We start from the raw sequence: 18,548 nt of genomic DNA, 5'->3' as shown, positions 1-18,548 counted from the left end.
TGACTTTGCATTAGCTTCAGGGAAAGATCCTGAAGTTTTGGCTCTATACATTTTGGACTATTTATAACTCACTTAATTAGGCCTCAGACTCCTAGTTTAAATTTGGGGCCCTTTATCTTGAGGATTTTAAGAGTCAGGCTGTCTCTCCTTTATAGAACCATATGGACTGGCTTCTCAGTATCTAGCTGTGGTGTGTAAGGTAGGCTCACAATAAGGCCCTTTACCAGAGAGATGCTTACCTGTGCACTTCATAGTATTGAGTATTAGAGCTGGAAGACACTTTAAAGATTGAATTGACAACCTGCCTGGCCTGTGGTGGCTCAGTGGATAAAGCATTGACCTGGAAATGCTGAGGTCGCCAGTTGGAAACGCTAGGCTTGCCAAGTCAAGGCACACACGACAAGCAATGAATGAACAACTAAAGTGAAGCAACTATGAGTTGATACTTCTTGCTCCCCTTACCCCTTTCTCCTCTTTCTGTAAAGTTAATAAATAAAATTTAAAAATAATAAGGTTGACTTGACAACCTTATTATTATTTTTTTAAATGAACTTCTTACGTTGAAACAATTTTGATTTATAGGAAAGTTGCAAAATTAATACAAAGAGTGTTTATATACTTCTCAGCTGGTTTTAATTTCCCCTAGCCCAGTGGTCGGGCAAACTCATTAGTCAGCTGAGCCAAATATCAACAGTACAACAATTGAAATTTCTTTTGAGAGCTAAATTTTTTAAACTTAAACTATATAGGTAGGTACATTCCTTATCGAGGTAGCGCCCGCATGTGGTATTTTGTGGAAGAGCCACACTCAAGGGGCCAAAGAGCTGCATGTGGCTTGCAAGCTGTAGTTTACCAACCAGAGTCCTAGTACTATTGTCTTATTTTACCATCACAATAGGAATGAGTACACACAGCCCTCAAAAACTTAGTTTAGCTAAGTTTTTAGTTTTAGTTTGTAGCAGATTCAGGTCAAGGACCCAGTAGGTAGCCTGGGTGTCCTAACTCTATTATGTTTTAGTTATCTTTCTCTGTTTTTCATATATTTGCTCTTTTTTCTTTTGCTGGGTTCTTTGGTCATGAATCAAGAGAATGACTACCCAGCACATTTAGTCTTTCTAATTTGTGCAATAATTTTTAAATCTAGGCTTTCTCCAATTCTTCAACGCCAACAGGAACCAGGAGCAGGACGTCTTCATTTACAGAGCAACTTGAAGAAGGTACACCCAATAGAGAGGTAAGTCTAGAATTTCCTCTTCACTAACCCTCTCCCAAGAAGCTTATTAATCGATAATGTAATGCTACTGTTGATAACAATGGAATGTTATTTTGACAGGTCAGCTATTTAAATCTTAAAAATGCTTTTCAAAATTATTTAATTCTTAGTTATTATTTTTATTAGTAACATAATTTTTTTATTTTTTGCAAATAGTAGTTATGTTTTTTGTAAAGCGTTTTCTTTGAGAACCTTAATTTGAGAGAATAGTGTACTCTGTATTTAATATTTAATGTTTTCAGAATAATTTGATAACAAGTTGTTCAGTTTCTTCAGTCATATTATTTGGGGAGAAGTCCTATAGTTCCAAGCTAGTAATTGGAAACTAATGTAACTGTACTGATTCCTCATGATTTGCAGCTGAGACCATAGCTCAGATTAGATTTTTTTCAACTTTTATCTTTCCGTGAAGTTTGACATAGATAATAGAAAAGAAGGTAAAATATAAATGCACAAATCAGTGTGTTATTAGGAAGTAAATCCCCATGTAACCCCACCCAGGTCTAGAAAAGGAACAGCGTCAGCAGCTGAGCGCTGCCTCCCCCTGTCCTCCCAAAAGGTTACCATCATCCGGACTTTTTGTTATTTGTTTCTTTCCTTCTATATATAGTACCACTTAAGTATACTTTCTATTGTAAACATTACAGTTAAACATTTGCGTTGTCTTCAGTCTTTGGCTGTATGCATTGTGCTGCTGTAGCAGTATTGTACATTTCTTTTGGCACACAAGTACCTGCATTTCTTTTGCTCTGTACTTAAGAGTAGAATGACTGAGTCAGAGCGTATTCAGCCTTTTGACATGTTAGAAGATAATGACCATTGTTGTTCAGAAAAGTTGTAAAACTTTGCCTTCTCACTAGTTTATCAGAGTTGCCATTGCCCCACATCCTTGTTAGTCTTTTTACTTCAGCCATTCCTGGGATACATCCTGCTTGTTCATGAGGTATAATCTTATATTACTGGATTTGATTTGCTAGTTTTTCTTTTTTTTAAAGTATGTTTGTGTCTGTATTCAGAAGAGATAGTGGCCTGCAGTTCTCTCTCTCTTTCTGTCGTGTCTGGTTTTTGTATCAGGAAGATAGTGGCAGCCTGACCTGTGTTGGCGCAGTGGATAAAGCGTTGACCTGAAAATGCTGAGGTCGCCGGTTCAAAACCCTGGGCTTGTACGGTCAAGGCACATATGGGAGTTGAAGCTTCCTGCTCCTCCCCCCCTTCTGTCTGTCTGTCTCTCTCTCTCTCAATCTCTCTCTCTCTCCTCTAAAATGAATAAATAAATAATAATAATAAAAAAAGGAAGATAGTGGCCTCATAAATGAGTTGGGAATTGTTCCCTCATATTTTGGGGGAAGACTTTGTAAAGATGAGTATTAATTCTTGAAATGCTTGGTATAATTTACAATGAAGCCATCTGAGCCTGGGCTTTTCTGTGCGATAGGTGTTTTTTGTTTTGTTTTGTCTTGTTTTTTGTTTTCTTACAGAGACAGAGAGAGTCAGAGAGAGGGATAGATAGGGACGGACAGACAGGAACGGAGAGATATGAGAAGCATCAATCATCAGTTTTTCGTTGTGACACCTTAGTTGTTCATTGATTGCTTTCTCATATGTGCCTTGACCGTGGGCCTTCAGCAGACCGGGTGTCCCCTTGCTCGAGCTAGCAACCTTGGGTCCAAGCTGGTGAGCTTTACTCAAACCAGATGAGCCTGCACTCAAGCTGGCAACCTTGGGGTCTCGAACCTGGGTCCTCCGCATCCCAGCCCGACGCTCTATCCACTGTACCACCGCCTGGTCAGGCTGTGGTAGGTGTTTTGATTCTAATTCAGTATCTTTACTTTTTTTTTTACAGAGGCAGAGATAGACAGGGACAGACAGACAGGAACGGAGAGAGATGAGAAGCGTCAATCATTAGTTTCTCGTTGCGCGTTGCGACTTCTTAGTTGTTCATTGATTGCTTTCTCATATGTGCCTTGACCGCGGGCCTTCAGCAGACCGAGTAACCCCTTGCTGGAGCCAGCGACCTTGGGTCCAAGCTGGTGAGCTTTTTGCTCAAACCAGATGAGCCTGCACTCAAGCTGGCGACCTTGGGGTTTGAACCTGGATCCTTCCGCATCCCAGTCCAACGCTCTATCTACTACTGTGCCACCGCCTGGTCAGGCAGTATCTTTACTTTTTATAGCTCTGTTGAGATTTTCTATTTTTTCCCAAGTCGGTTTTGGTAATTTGTGTCTTTCTGGGAACGTGTGTGTGTCATTCAGGTTACCTAGTTAGTTGTCAGACAGTCATTCATAGTATTGCCTTATAATCCTTTTTAATTCTGTGAATGTGGTAGTAATTTCCCCTTTTTTCGTTCCTGATGTGAGTAATATGAGTCTTCTCCCTTTTAATATTTTTTCTCTGTTAGTCAGCTAAAGATTTGTTGATCATTTTGAGGCACCAACTTTTGTTTCTTTTTTTTTGTTGAGTGTGCTGAGCATTCTCAGAAATGGTGTGGCAAATTGATCTTTGATGACTTATTTCAAGTCTCAGGTGCTCTGGGACTTCACAAAAATTCCTTGAGTATGTATTACAACTTTCCTGGTTTTCTGGCTTGATAGACATTTTCCCCCCACCTTTATATACCCTTGGTCTTTTCATGGTGTTTAGGGCTTGTGAAAGACATTTGGTCCTTTTTTGCTTATTTGTTTAAGGATGCTATATATATATGATAGTATAAATATCCATATAGACAAAATAAGGCCTTAGGTTGTGGTCTTGAATTTGATTAAAAATGTTTACCATTTTCTGTACTGCATATTTCCTTACCTGCTACTGCTGCAATTTTATTCTTGTATCTTCTGCAGAGTATATTAAGGCAAGTACTTCACAAGTACTTAAGGTAGTATACATTGTTGCAAAATGAATGGAATGAGTTTAATTAAATCAAAAGAGTATGTTTTGATACTAAATTTTTTAGGGTCTCTTCCGTCCTAGGAGATACTTTAATTCATAGGAGACACATTAATTCAGTGCCTACAGTGGATGCTAGCAGGATGCCTTTGAACTTTAGGGCTTCATTTCCTCTTTGAACTTTGGCTAAGAAAGATGGGAGGGTTCTATGCTGCCAGAGTTAGATTTAGGGCTACAGCTAAGAGCTACAGTGGGGCTCCCAGCACTGGTGAAGGGAGGTTGAAAAAAATCTTTTGCTAACTGCTGACTAGAACTCTCTGTGGCCCGTTATAAGAAGCTTCTGTCCCTAGGGAGGCCTCAGGATCAAGAATGGAACCAAACCTCACCTTGGCTAAGTGATTGAGCCTGTGATAACCTGGGTATTGCTATGGGTCAGGAAACCCAACCTGGAGCCCGGGGAGTCAGATTGGATAAGGAAGAAGGAACATAGAAGGAAGGAGAAAGATTATACCTTCTCAAAACAAGCATGTAAATGAAAATTCTAAAACAAATGCTAAGAAGGCAGCTAATAGAAACAGAAATTAGCTGGCTGGCTCAGTGGATAGAGCGTTGGCCCAGCATATGGATGTCCTGGGTTCAATTCCCGGTCAGGGGGTCAGGGCACACAAAGAGAAGTGACCATCTGCTTCTCTTCCCCTCCTTCTCCCCCTTCTCTGGCTTTTTCTCTCTCGCCAGTGGCTTGATTGGTTTGAGTGTCAGCCCCGGGCGCTGAGGATAGCTTGATTGGTCTGAACTTCACCCTCAAACATTAAAAATAGCTCAGCTGTTTCGATGGGGGTTGCCAGGTGGATCCTGGTTAGGGCCCATGCGGGAGTTTGTCTCAACTCTCTCCTCCCCTCACTTAAAACAAGCTATCAGACAAACACAAAATCAAACAGGAATTGGGGTACAAGTTTACACTATGTGGAGTTAAAATAATAGAGCAATTTGGAAAAGACTTTCAAACAAATAATTTTAGTAAGATAAATGAAGTAATAATTTTCTTAAGAAGAACAGAAAATAGTGGGAAAAAACAGGCCAAAACAAAACTAGACTAGGTAGGTATGAAAAAGAACCAAATATATAGAAATGCTACAAATGAAAGCAAAAGTATATAAAAATATAAATCAAAACAAAACTCAGACTGGTCCCACTTCAAGAGAAAATTATGGAATTCAGAAAGAATAGTTAGTAATCCCACTCAAAACACAGGGAGAAAGAAATTAAGAAAAAAAACCATTTTTTTCCAAGAGTGAGAGACATGGAAGATAGAGTGAAAGTTTTCAACACACATCTGATAGTTTTTTTTGTTGTTGTTGTTTTTATAGAGACAAAGAGAGAGTCAGAGAGAGGGATAGATAGGGACAGACAGATAGGAATGGAGAGAGATGAGGAGCATCAGTCATCAGTTTTTCGTTGCGACACCTTAGTTGTTCATTGATTGCTTTCTCACATGTGCCTTGACCGTGGGGCTGTAGCAGACTGAGTAACCCCTTGCTCGAGCCAGTGACCTTGGGTCCAAGCTGGTGAGCTTTTGCTCAAACCAGATGAACCCACTCTCAAGCTGGCGACCTCGGGGTCTCGAACCTGGGTCCTCGGCATCCCAGTTCAATGCTCTATCCACTGTGCCACCGCCTGGTCAGGCTGATAGGGGTTTTTAGGTAGGAACTACACAGTTGATTTGGATTAGAATTTGAACAATAAGGAAGATTGAGTTGAGATTGAATTTTATTGAAAATATTTGAGAATTGATGCTGGTGAGACTTTCACAGAGGTAAGAAGCAAGTTTGACAAGGACAAGTGGAGAGAAAAGCTCCTTGGGCTTTGCAGTAGCTTTTAGTGGAAACTAATTTTTTTTTAAGTGAGAGGAGGGGAGACAGAGACAGGCTCCTGAATGCGCTCCCACTGGTATCCACTCTGTATGCCCCCTACTTAGTTGATGCTCTGCACATCTAGGGATGTTGCTCAGCAACTGATCTATTTTTAGTACCAGAGGCTCCAGGGAGTCATCCTCAGTGCCTGAGGCCAACTACTCCAAACAATCAGGCCATGGCTGTGGGAGGGGAAGAGAGAGAGAAAAAGAGAGAGAGAAAGCAGAGGGAGAGAGGTGGAGAAGCAGATGGTCACTTCTCCTGTGTGCTCTGATGAGGAATCGAATCTGGGATATCCGTGCCCCAGGCCTATGCCCTACTGCTGAGCCAACTGGCCAGAGCCAGAAACTAATTTTGATATGCTGTACTTTGCTTTTCTATGTGGCCAGAGTGTAAATTGTCATCTCCTTTTTATGAAATGTTTGGTCAACATGTTTTTTCTGTACTGTTAATGTGTTTTGTTGTTTTTTTTTTTTAACGCTATTCATTTTGGAGAGGAGAGAGAGAAAGAGAGAGAGAGAGACAGAGAGAAGGGGGGAGGAACAGGAAGCATCAACTCCCATATGTGCCTTGACTGGTCAAGCCCAGGGTTTCAGACTGGTGACCTCAGTGTTCCAGTCAAATATGCTCTTAAATGGGCAGTTTTAACTTATTTTTTTGTGTGGGCAAGAGTGACTTCATTTATTTATTTATTTATTTATTTATTTATTTATTTTGTATTTTTCTGAAGCTGGAAACGGGGAGAGACAGTCAGACAGACTCCCGCATGCGCCCGACCAGGATCCACCCGGCACGCCCACCAGGGGCGATGCTCTGCCCACCAGGGGGTGGTGCTTTGCCCCTCTGGGGGGTCGCTCTGCCACGACCAGAGCCACTCTAGCGCCTGGGGCAGAGGCCAAGGAGCCATCCCCAGCGCCCAGGCCATCTTTGCTCCAATGGAGCCTTGGCTGCGGGAGGGGAAGAGAGAGACAGAGAGGAAGGTGGGGGGTGGGGGTGGAGAAGCAAATGGGCGCTTCTCCTTATGTGCCCTGGCCGGGAATCGAACCCGGGTCCCCCGCATGCCAGGCCGACGCTCTACCGCTGAGCCAACCGGCCAGGGCAAGAGTGACTTCATTTAAAAAATTAGCTTTGAAAGCCGAAGAAAACTGAATTTCTACAGCCTTTAATTTAAAATAATACTCATTCGAAGCTTGACCTGAGTTCCCAGGAGAGTAGATTTTCAGCAAGAGTAGAAACTTGGGTTGGATGATTCCCTAGAGCCAAGCAGACATATAGTATATTTTAGGACTAATACTAAATTTTCGTAGTTAGTAGAAAGTCAGTTCTTGAGTCCGACCCAAAGAGTACCAGGTAACATAAAAAAGGACTTAAAAATGTTTGCCCTGTCTATTCGATGGTGTCCACCAGATGCAGAGGCAGTGAGGGCCCTAGTTAGTGTCCTTCACTCCAAAGTACTGAGATGAAAAGTGTAGGTTCTTAAGCTTCTGCAGATATGTATTTTCTGATATAAGTTCTTCATTGCAATATACATCACATAAAATACATAATAACATACATTAGCTGCTCAATATTTCAAAAGATTTGTTTTTTAAAGTATTTTGAAATAATCATAGATTCCCAGGTTATAAAAATTATTTTAGGTAGGCCTGGTATCCCCTTTACCAAGTTTCTCCCAAAGATGACACCTTTTTTTTTTTATTATAAATTTTTATTAATGTTGATGGGATGACATTAATAATTCAGGGTACATATATTCAAAGAAAACATGTCTAGGTTATCTTGTCATTAAATTATGTTGCATACCCCTCACCCAGAGTCAGATTGTCCTCCGTCACCCTATGTCTAGTTTTCTCTGTGCCCCTCCCCCTCCCCCTAACTCTCTCCCTCCCTCCCTCCTGTGTCCTCCCTCCCCCCACCCCTGGTAACCACCACTCTCTTGTCCATGTCTCTTAGTCTCGTTTTTATGTTCCACCAATGTATGGAATCATGTAGTTCTTGTTTTTTTCTGATTTACTTATTTCACTCCATATAATGTTATCAAGATCCCACCATTTTGCTGTAAATGATCTGATGTCATCATTTCTTATGGCTGAGTAGTATTCCATAGTGTATATGTGCCACATCTTCTTTATCCAGTCTTCTATTGAAGGGCTTTTTGGTTGTTTCCATGTCTTGGCCACTGTGAACAGTGCTGCAATGAACATGGGGCTACATGTGTCTTTACGTATCAATGATTCTGAGGTTTTGGGGTATATACCCAGTAGAGGGATTGCTGGGTCATAAGGTAGTTCTATTTGCAGTTTTTTGAGGAACCACCATACTTTCCTCCATAATGGTTGTACTACTTTACAGTCCCATCAACAGTGGATGAGAGTTCCCTTTTCTCTGCAGCCTCTCCAACATTTACTATTACCCGTCTTGTTGATAATAGCTAATCTAACAGGGGTGAGGTGGTATCTCATTGTAGTTTTGATTTGCATTAGATGACACCTTTTTACCATAGTGGAAAGCGATGGTACACTAACTATGAAAACAAGAAAATCGACATTGGAAAATTGTGTGACATCCTCAGAACTTAGTCAGATTTCACCTGTTTTATATGTACTCATGTTTGTGTGTATTTCCATGTCGTTTTATCACGTGTATATTTGTGTAACTTCCACCATCAAGAAGTTCATTTTAATTATAATCTTGTACATGTCTTATTTATGATTATTAGTATTTTGGTGTGTAGTATACAGTTCTGAAAGAAAACTGAAGCACAGAAAAGAATCAAAAGAACTAGCAGAATATCCTTAAAACTTACAAATTTCAATTTCAAAAGTTTCTTCTGTACATATTTGAGAAAGTTACTTTTTTATATCAGTACAAATAAATGATTATTTAAAGTTTTATGGGTTTTATACTCCCGGAAGTCTCCATGCTACCTGTTTGAATGTATAAAAGTGAATAGCTCCATGTTTATATTATGCTGCAGCTTTGTGTTCTGTACTATGTATTGTTCCTATGGTATAGATTCTTTATTTCATTTCATTTTATTTAATTTTTAAAGATTTTATTTATTGATTTTAGAGAGAAGAGAGAGTGAGTGGGAGAAAGGTGGGGGTGGGTGGAGGGGAAGAGCGGGGACCATCAACCCATAGTTGCTTCTCACCTGTGCCTGACGGAGCAAGCCCGGGGCTTCGAGCCAGTGACCTTAGCATTCCAGCTCGACACCTACCCACTGTGCTACCACAGGTCAGGCTGGTCTAGACTCTTACTCCAAACTGGCAGACACGCTTTGTGCTGTGGTACCTGTTGCATATATTATTTATATAGCAATAAGCAAGTTGTTTAAAGTTGGGCCTTGAGATCCTAAACAGTTCAATTTATCTCCATTGCTGACCTTTCCCAGCAACTTATTACATGTTTTGGAGGTGGAGTGATGGTGGCGGCGGCAGTGGTGGTGGTGGTGCAAGGCCCTTACCGTGTTGTGCATGCTGTGTGGTGAGAACACTCTGCAACATGACCTTATGATTTGTTTTTCATCATTTGTTTTATTTTTATACATCTGCTTGTTACACTGAATGAGACAGCTACTAGCCGGGATGATAGCCGAGCCTGCTTTTCTCTCTGAGTATACTATCTTTGCTTTGGACTCCTCAAAAGAGCCTAAAACACAGACTGACAGTGTGGTGAGTCCTTCCACCGCTTTCTGCATTCCCTGTGTGGGGAAGCAAAGTCATTCCGTAATTCTAGAAGCAAATCTCATGTTGCTTGTCACTTACCATCTCTCGAAGCTTCTTCAGTGCCCTGTTGCTAACCCTGCTCTAAAAAATCAGAGGTTAATTGCTGAATTCTTATGGCTGGTGTGTTTTCTGGTAGCTTTTTAACAGCAACAAAATAACACTGTTTTGATTAATATAGTGAAGATTACCTTCACTAAGTCTAAACTCTTCAGTTTCAGTCAGTGTTGACTCATTTATTTAAAAAGGTAAGCATTGTTAGATATGTTTGGTAGGAGGACAAGAATATTTTGATGTGACTTACATTTTTAGGAAAAAATGCATTTTATATAAATCCATAAAAACATTGAATAGGTAGGTTGATTTTACTGTAACAGATAATTACATCTTATTTTGGGAGAATACCAGTTTTCTGTGTATTAAATATATGAAAGGAAATAATTATCTCATTAGTTTTCTTTCTTTCTCTTTCTCTCTCTCTCTCTTTCTCTCTTTTTTAAGTGAGAGGAGGGGGAGATAGACAGAGTCCCATAAGTGCCCCGCCTAAGATCTACCCAGCAACCCCATCTGGGGCCAATGCTCGAGTCAACCGAGCTATCCTCAGTGCCTGAGGCCAATGCTCAGACCGAACAAGCTATCCTCAGTGCCCAGGGCTGACGCTCGAACCAGTTGAGCCACTGGCTGCAAGAGAAGAGAAAGAGAAGGGAGAGAGGGAGAGCAAGAGAAGCAGATGGTGGCTTCTCATGTGTGCCCTGAACGGGGATTCAACCCAGGATGTCTATGTGCTGGGCCAATGCTCTATCCACTGAGCCAACTGGTCAGGGCCTCATTAATTTTCAACTGACTGAGTTCATACAGTTTTGAATTTTGCATATAATTTCACTTTGGGAAAGTGGACTTTTCCCCCTAAAGTATCTAATTTCTTAATTTAGTGAATTAAAATTTAGAGATATTTTCTCAGTAAGAATAGCTTTCAGTGTTAAATTGGACATTGAACGGGGATTGAGGTTTTTTTAAACAAGGAGAATTGGTTTAACTTATTAAGTAGCTGATGATGAAATTAGAACATTTCTGTACTTAATCCACGCAGCCATTAAAGACTTGGTTTGTATATAGCCACAAGCAATCCTAAACTACATTCTAACTTTGGTTTTAGAAAAGAAAACAGCTCAGAGTTCTGGTGATGCCTTAGCTGGGATCCCAGGGAAGGAGTTCTCTCCGTGGTTCTTGCTATAAGTAATGCCTCACTATTTTCAAAACTGATTTGAGAGAGGCACAGGAGTCCCAATTAAAGATAACTTACCAACTTATTTAAAAATAAAATGATACTGCTTTACACTTCATATAGTAGTAATAGACTTAAGTAAAGAGAGCTTATCTTTGGCCCACTTCTGTAAGTTCAGAAAATTTGTATTGAGTCCTATCCTTTTGTGAGAAATAAACACTAGTATTTTTTAAATGGAGGCTTTAAAAGTAAGTTAAGAAGACTTAAAGTCTTTCAAACATTATTTTAAATTGTTTTGTTCAGATAAAAACTTATGTTTTGCCACGTAACAAAGGGAAACCACAGCATAACCTCCGGAAGAATAAAAATTTAGCAGGGGCCTAAATCATTACATTACAAGTTCACCAGCTACTGACTTTGCCTTGGTTTAGATTTTTTTTGTGTGCTCATCATGCCAAGTGAAATCATTTCCTGGCACCATGTATTTGTCCCTCTTTACCTTGTAAGGGTAAGGATACGTAAACTCTAAAAATTGCTGTATCCTTGGTACTTAGCTCTCAATAAAGAGTTGTTAAAAGATTGAGCAAAACATAAATGAAAACAAACCTGGCAGAGAACCTGTGTGTGCTTTTTTTCTTTCTTTCATTTTTTTCTTTTCTTCATCTTCTTTTTCCAAGTGAAAGGAGAGGAGATAGACTCCCACATGTGCCCTGACCGGGATCCACCGGGCAACCTGTCTGGGCCAATACTCAGCTCTTCTGGGGCCATGCTCGCAACTGACCTATTTTTAGCACTTGAGGCAGAGGCTCCATGGAACCATCTTTAGCACCCTGGGCTGATGTGCTTGAACCAGTCGAGCCACTGGCTGCGAAAGAGGAAGAGAGAGAGAAGGGAGAGAGGGAGACGGTCACTTCTCATGTGTGCCCTGACCAGGGATTGAACCCAGGACTTCTGCATGCCAGGTCGATGCTTTATCCACTGAACCAACATAGCCAGGGCCCTTTTTTAAAAATATAATTTAACTATTAATTTTCAATATCCTGACTGGCTGAGAGATTTGTTGATCCCTATGTTTTTTAAACTTATTATTTTGTAGTATGTAGTATATTTTTAGGGCTAGAAAGCATTATTTAGGATATTACACAAATATAAGCAATGTATATAACTTTTAATTCTTTGAAACGGCAGAGATCAGGATAATAAAAGTTAGTTCCTATGTTCCCCTAGCCTTTCTCTCCTATGTAACTTTAAGAATATGCCTTGGACTGATAACATTTGATAACTCTTTTCATGTTAGAGGGAGAAGGTATTTAAATTTCTATTAGGGAAAATGTTAAATATATTGCAAAAGTGGAAATAGTATTAATAGATATAAGAATTCTCCCCCCTCCTCCAGTATCCATTACCAGTGTCAACAATTCATAAGTCATGGCTATTTTTTGGGGAATCCCTTCCCCCTCTCTCCTAACCATGCCCCTGCCACCCTCCCCATATGTGCAGCTTACCCCCATTCTATCTCCATTGGATTATTTGAAGCAAATCTCAGAAATGTTATTGCATCTAAATATTTTGGTATATATTTCTAAAAGATAAAGACTAATAATGTATAACAACAATACATTTATCATACCTAAAAATTAGTAATTTCTTAGTGTCAAATACCTAATGAGAGCTCAAGAATTTGAAAACACTTTTGCAAAGCTGAACAGCATTCTCCACTTAAAATTTAGAATATGTAAGGTCAGATATTTGACGTTTTCTTGGTTAGCTATAGAGTTGTAGGGGAAATGTACTATTTATACACCAAGTAACTGAAACATAGTAGCTAGTATTTGGTCAAATGCTTTTGTTTAAAATATGGAAGTTATTTATCATGAGCTACTTCTAAAGCTCTAATTTCAGTTAGACAGTGTATTATGGAGGCAATATAGAATTCTGAGTTTCAGAGTCTCATCCATTATCATGATTCTTAGAGCATTTGTCATACTAACAGGACAAAATAAAAACTTTCACATGTGGAATAAGATTAAGTTTTTCTCAAAGTTGTCATAACAATGTCATTTCTCCTGTTGGCTTCAAATGAACGAAGCATTTCTACTTCTTGTTACCAAGATATTTTTCAGAGCTTAGCCCAAATAACTTAAATTTGAATATTCTTTTATTGTAGGGAACTATTGATATTACTTCTTTCTGTGGATAGTTTTCTATTTGAATGAGTTTTGCTAATTGAAACCCTTATGTTACTTTTGTCCTGGGGGAAAAACTGGGGACATTATAATGGGAAAGATATGTGATTAGCTTGAAATAAATTTTGCTACATACTAATCTTTGCTATTTATTACATACATTACAGCAAAATAAATTTTCTAAAATGCTTACCATACTAGTTTTGCCTTGCATGAAAACATTCTAATAAGTGAACAGTTACTAATTTTGTTTGATAAATGTGTCTAATAGGTCTTGGTACTTGTCCTTTGTTCTTAATGGTTTTAAAACTTTAGTTTTTTGTTCCTTTTCCTTCATGATGTTTCTTTCTTTTTCTTAGAATGCATCAATCCAAGCCCCCAAATCTCCCGACAGTGTTAATGGAAGTGAACCAGTGACTCCTCAGGTCTGTTACTAATTTTATTTGAAAATATAGTAAGTCATTTCAGAATGTTGGTCAACCTGTGTTACTAGCATTCGACTTTACATTGGACCAGTGATGTTCAAACATTTGAACATATGTATGGTAAATCCAGGTTTGTTGATGGTTTCTTGGAAAATAGTTTGAAATGAAAGTGGCTTTTGTGTAACAATAGTCGTGTAAGAGTCTATTATTACCCACTTAAAGAAGTAATGGTGGTAAAGAGAATACCCTTTGAAAAGTATTTGACTTTATAGGGGTAAAAAAAAAAAATAGAGAAAGTCATATTGAAAGGCATGTTAATTTGTATACTTTGAAAGGGGAATATGAAGGAAATGGAATTTCTTTTAGGGTTTGCTCTTAAATGTGTTAATATAGAATATTTTTCTACTAGAGGATTTAGGTTATCTTTGATATTCAAAAGTTACTTGGAGATGGGGGCTCAGTAGCATTCTTTTGAATCCTTCCAAAAAAGAAAGAAAGAAGTTCATTAAAAATATAATGATAGCAGTGTCTGAAATGAACCTTCGTTTACTTTGGCTTTAGTGATGATTATTATCAGTAACCTGGCTGTTCTCAGCAGCCTCTAATGTAGGGAAATAACATTTCTAATTCTGTGAATCTGGAGCATGAATGTATATAATTTATGAGCTAAATGATTTATGAACTATATTATGTAGACTAAACATTCTAAAATATTGTCTAGCAAATGTATAAATTACAGCTCTCTAAACTCCATGGGAAGGTTACCTGTGAGCTGAGAGCCTTGTTCCTGTCAGGGAGGCCGACAAGGCTGTGGCCATCGTCTGGGTCCCTGGGCCTGTGACTCTGCCCCTGAGCAGCATCCCCAGTTAATCCCGAGTCTTCTACAAATACATCATTTTCTGTTAGTGCCATGAGGTAAGGGTGAAACACTGAGGCACCGGTCTGATTGATACTGGACAGATCCACGGATCATTAGGGAATGTTATTTAGAATGCTTTTTTCCTTCTCATGGAATAATCTACAAAGACTATTCCATGTGAATATAAAAAGTAGAATGAATGATAGCCAGCTTTATAACAAATTTGGGAGAGATTTAAGTTTTAATTAAATAGTGAACATGGGTGAGATTCAAGAATTAAGCTCACTAAAGGCTTTGAACTTTCTATAAAAAAAACCTCCAAAAATATTTTCCGAAAAAATAAGAAGATAGTATTTACTATTTACTCTATATCAGGAATTATTAACCACTGTATATATATGGGCTGATTTAATTCTCATAACAAGGAGATGCTTTCACTTAAGTCTGTTTACTTTTAAACAGATTTCTGACAAGTTGGGTGTTGGTTGTTAGCAAGTTAGGGACTGTGTGTGTCCATAAAGGGGATGGGATGCTTACTATGGTGGGGCCACTTGACAGCAGCAGGAAACTGGACTTGACATCAAGCTGGAAGAGATGGTGAAAGCAAGTGTAGGAGTTCATAGGCATACCTGCCTGGGACCCCTTATTACTGGGCAGAACATCTTGTATATATCAATAGTTGTGGCACACAATATAGTGATTATGGCAGGGACATTATCATAAAGGATTACTCATTGTCCTTATTTAAGAAGGCTTAAAAGTATGTATTTCAGAAAATTTTCTGTCAAATGCAGTTAACTTTTATTTTTTTTGAGTGAGAGGAGAGGAGACAGTGAGACACACTCCCCCAGTGCCCCTACCGGGATCTACCTGGCAGCCCTTCTAGGGCTGATGCTCAAGTACCAAGCTATTATTTTTTAATGCCTGAGGCTGATGCTGGACCAACTGAGCTATCCTCAGTGCCAGGGGCCAGCGCTGGGACCAGTGGAGCTACTGGCTGCAGGAGGAGAAGAGGGAGAGAAGGAGGAGGGGGGAGGTGGAGAAGCAGATGGTCACTTTTTCTGTGTGCCCTGACCAGGAATTGAACCCAGGACATCCATAAGCCAGGCTGATGCTCTGTCCACTGAGCAAGTTGGCCAGGGCCAGACTCACCCTTAAATAACAACTATTTCTATTGTTTCTCAAGCTTTCTCTACTTGTTTGTTTGTTTGTTTTGTTTTTGTATTTTTCTGAAGTTGGAAACAAGGAGGCAGTCATACAGACTCCCGCATGTGCCTGACTGGGATCCACCCGGCATGCCCACCAGGAGGCGATGCTCTGCCCATCTTGGGCATTGCTTTGCTGCAACCAGAGCCATTCTAGCGCCTGAGGCAGAGACCATAGAGCCATCCTCAGCGCCCGGGCCAACTTTGCTCCAGTGGAGCCTTGGCTGCAGGAGGGGAAGAGAGAGACAGAGAGGAAGGAGAGGGGGAGGGGTGGAGAAGCAGATGGGCACTTCTCCTGTGTGCCCTGGCCGGGAATTGAACCTGGGACTCCTGTATGCCAGGCCGACGCTCTAACACTGAGCCAACCGTGGTACAAATTGCCGTTTGTCTTAGGGCAATTTATAAGAAGAATGTATGAACTGAAAAGTACTTTTTGCTTGGGTTGGAGGTAGCTGGTAATGGACCATTATTAAAGTGGTTCATACCACTTAATGAGTGTTCCTTGTTTCCCTCAAGACCATCTCCATCTCCCCCACTTAAGGGTAAAACTTATACATTATGGGGAAAAAACCCCAGGAAAATATAAAAATAAAAATCACCTAAAATCTTACCATTCAGAACCAGTCACTGTTAACTTCATGACCTGGTTCTAAGGGTGTTTGTGTATACACACCTATAAATTTAAAAGTATATGTAATTACTTTAAATCAAAACGAATCCACAGTAACCTATTTTTTCCGTTTAATAGAATGTCTTGAACCTCCTTCCATATATTGTAGTTTACAGAATGTATCCTCTAGTGAGTAACAGTAGTTGTTTCTAGTGTTTATTGTTACAAGCAACTTGAGACAAATCTCTCTACTTATGAAGGGAGTGAAGCAAGTTATTCCCTCATGTTCCTGCCTTGCTGCATACTATTATTTATTTATTTTTGTATTTTTCTGAAGTGAGAAGCGGGGAGGCAGAGAGACAGAGAGACAAACTCCCATATGCGCTCGACCGGGATCCACCTGGCATGCCACTAGGGGGTGATGCTCTGCCCATCTGGGACGTTGCTCCGTTGCAGCCAGAGCCATTCTAGTGCCTGAGGCAGAGGCCGTGGAGCCATCTTCAGTGCCCGGGCCAACTTTGCTCCAGTGGACCCTTGGCTGCGGGAGGGGAAGAGAGAGACAGAGAGAGGAAGGAGAGGAGGAAGGGTGGAGAAGCTGATGGGCACTTCTGTATGCCCTGGCCGGGAATCAAACCCGGGACATCAACCCGCTGGGCCGACGCTCTACTGCTGAGCCATCTGGCCAGGGCTTGAATACTATTATTAATCTAGAAAATTCATGGTTTGATTTTCAAATTATATACTAAAGAGAGTCTTTTTGTTTTCCTGTAATCTTTGCATACACATAACCTCAGTTTCCCCTGGGCATTTCATTCTTGGCATTGTTGAGATGTTGTCGGTGACCTTGCTGCACTAATGAGAATGAGTTTCTAGGAAACACTGTTAAATATTGACTGAAACTAATATAAAATAACATTGAATGTCAACTGAAATTGAAAAAAAAAAAAAGAAAACGCAATTAAAAATACCGACTACTGTCACCTGAACAGAATAATGCAGCTTGGGACAGTTTTTTGAATTGTTAAATATATTGCTTTTCATTGTTTTTTATTCAAATTAATGTGTTATTCAAATTAATTAAGAGAATAGCTCTTGCTATCACTGTTTCTAACATCAGACTTACTGATCTGTGCAGAGGGACTCTAGCTCAGACTTTTCACCTGTCCTTCATGATTTTTTAATGCTGATTTCTATTCCCAGTAGACAGAATGGTAAGTAGAGCAGAATTGGTTGTCACTAGTGAGTTCTGCCTGGCATTCTCTCAGGAACAAAATGGGCTCACTATACGTTATCACGCCCCTGCCCCCATCCATTCCCCCCTTTTGTTGATAAGAACCATCAGGAGTCGGTACTTCCATAAAGACTCTGGATAAAGTCCACTTGCTTTCAGTCACAGCTTCACACAGTGTATTCCCCCGTTTAGGCACTGGGTGTACACTGGTGAGACGGCCTCTGAGGATCTTAAAGTTTAGTGAACGGACCCTCACAGTGCACCTGTGAGGTCAGCTGGGAGAGTGTGGCTTCCTTCTTTTTTACAGATGTGCAAACTGAAAGGAAGTGACTTAGTGAAGGTCATTCCACTGCTTGGTGACAGACCTGGGGTCAGTCCTCTGATTCTGGGTCCAGCACTTTTTCAGAAATAACCAGGTGTCTTACTTTTCAGAAAACAATGTATTATGTTCAATGTCGGGAATGAATATTCATTGACTATGTTCGAGCTTTTAACAGATTATTATTGGTGAATAGAGAATAATAGAGTCTAACTGTGTATTTTAATCCGCATGTTCTGTTGGATTTTGTTACAGTCAGGTGACACACAGACTTTTGCACAGAAACTCCAGCTCCGGGTGCCTTCCATGGAGTCTTTGTTTCGAAGTCCCATAAAGGAGTCTCTATTCCGATCTCCTTCTAAAGAGTCTTTGGTACGAACGTCTTCCAGAGAATCCCTGAATCGACTTGACCTGGACTTTTCTGCTGCCACCTTTGATCCCCCCTCTGATATGGAGAGCGAGGCTGAAGACTCGCTGGGGAGTTTAGACAGCCTCAGCAAAGAACAGCTGATTCAGTGGTTGCGAAGAATGGAGCGGAGGTTGAATGGCTACAAAGGAAAGTGTTCTGAGGTAGGAGCATGGCTTTTCTGCCCGAAGGAAAATTCTCCCGCTTGTTCTCTAATTGATGTTACTGTGTGGCCCACTGTCAATTCCTTGATATGCTGGTTACTAATGGTGGGTAATAGTGACAGTATCT

General features: G+C 40.1%; 1 protein-coding gene across 4 annotated transcripts in view; it reads left to right on the top strand.

Annotated features, from left to right (window-relative positions):
• Positions 1 to 18,548, top strand: part of GOLGA4 (golgin A4) — a 97,046-nt gene that overhangs the window by 9,644 nt on the left and 68,854 nt on the right. For 3 of the 4 annotated variants that reach the window (XM_066245687.1, XM_066245684.1, XM_066245686.1), the window contains exons 2-5: positions 1,145 to 1,234; positions 9,642 to 9,740; positions 13,562 to 13,627; positions 18,107 to 18,421. In XM_066245687.1, the coding sequence (XP_066101784.1) occupies positions 1,145 to 1,234; positions 9,642 to 9,740; positions 13,562 to 13,627; positions 18,107 to 18,421 (570 nt within the window). The remainder of the gene's footprint in view (positions 1 to 1,144; positions 1,235 to 9,641; positions 9,741 to 13,561; positions 13,628 to 18,106; positions 18,422 to 18,548) is intronic. The other variant, XM_066245688.1, reaches the window with a different exon arrangement.

The sequence above is a fragment of the Saccopteryx bilineata genome, chromosome 10, assembly GCF_036850765.1.
Source record: "Saccopteryx bilineata isolate mSacBil1 chromosome 10, mSacBil1_pri_phased_curated, whole genome shotgun sequence".
Lineage (NCBI taxonomy): Eukaryota > Metazoa > Chordata > Mammalia > Chiroptera > Emballonuridae > Saccopteryx > Saccopteryx bilineata.
Note: the sequence above shows the minus strand (reverse complement) of the source record. Positions and strands in the feature narration are given on the sequence as shown.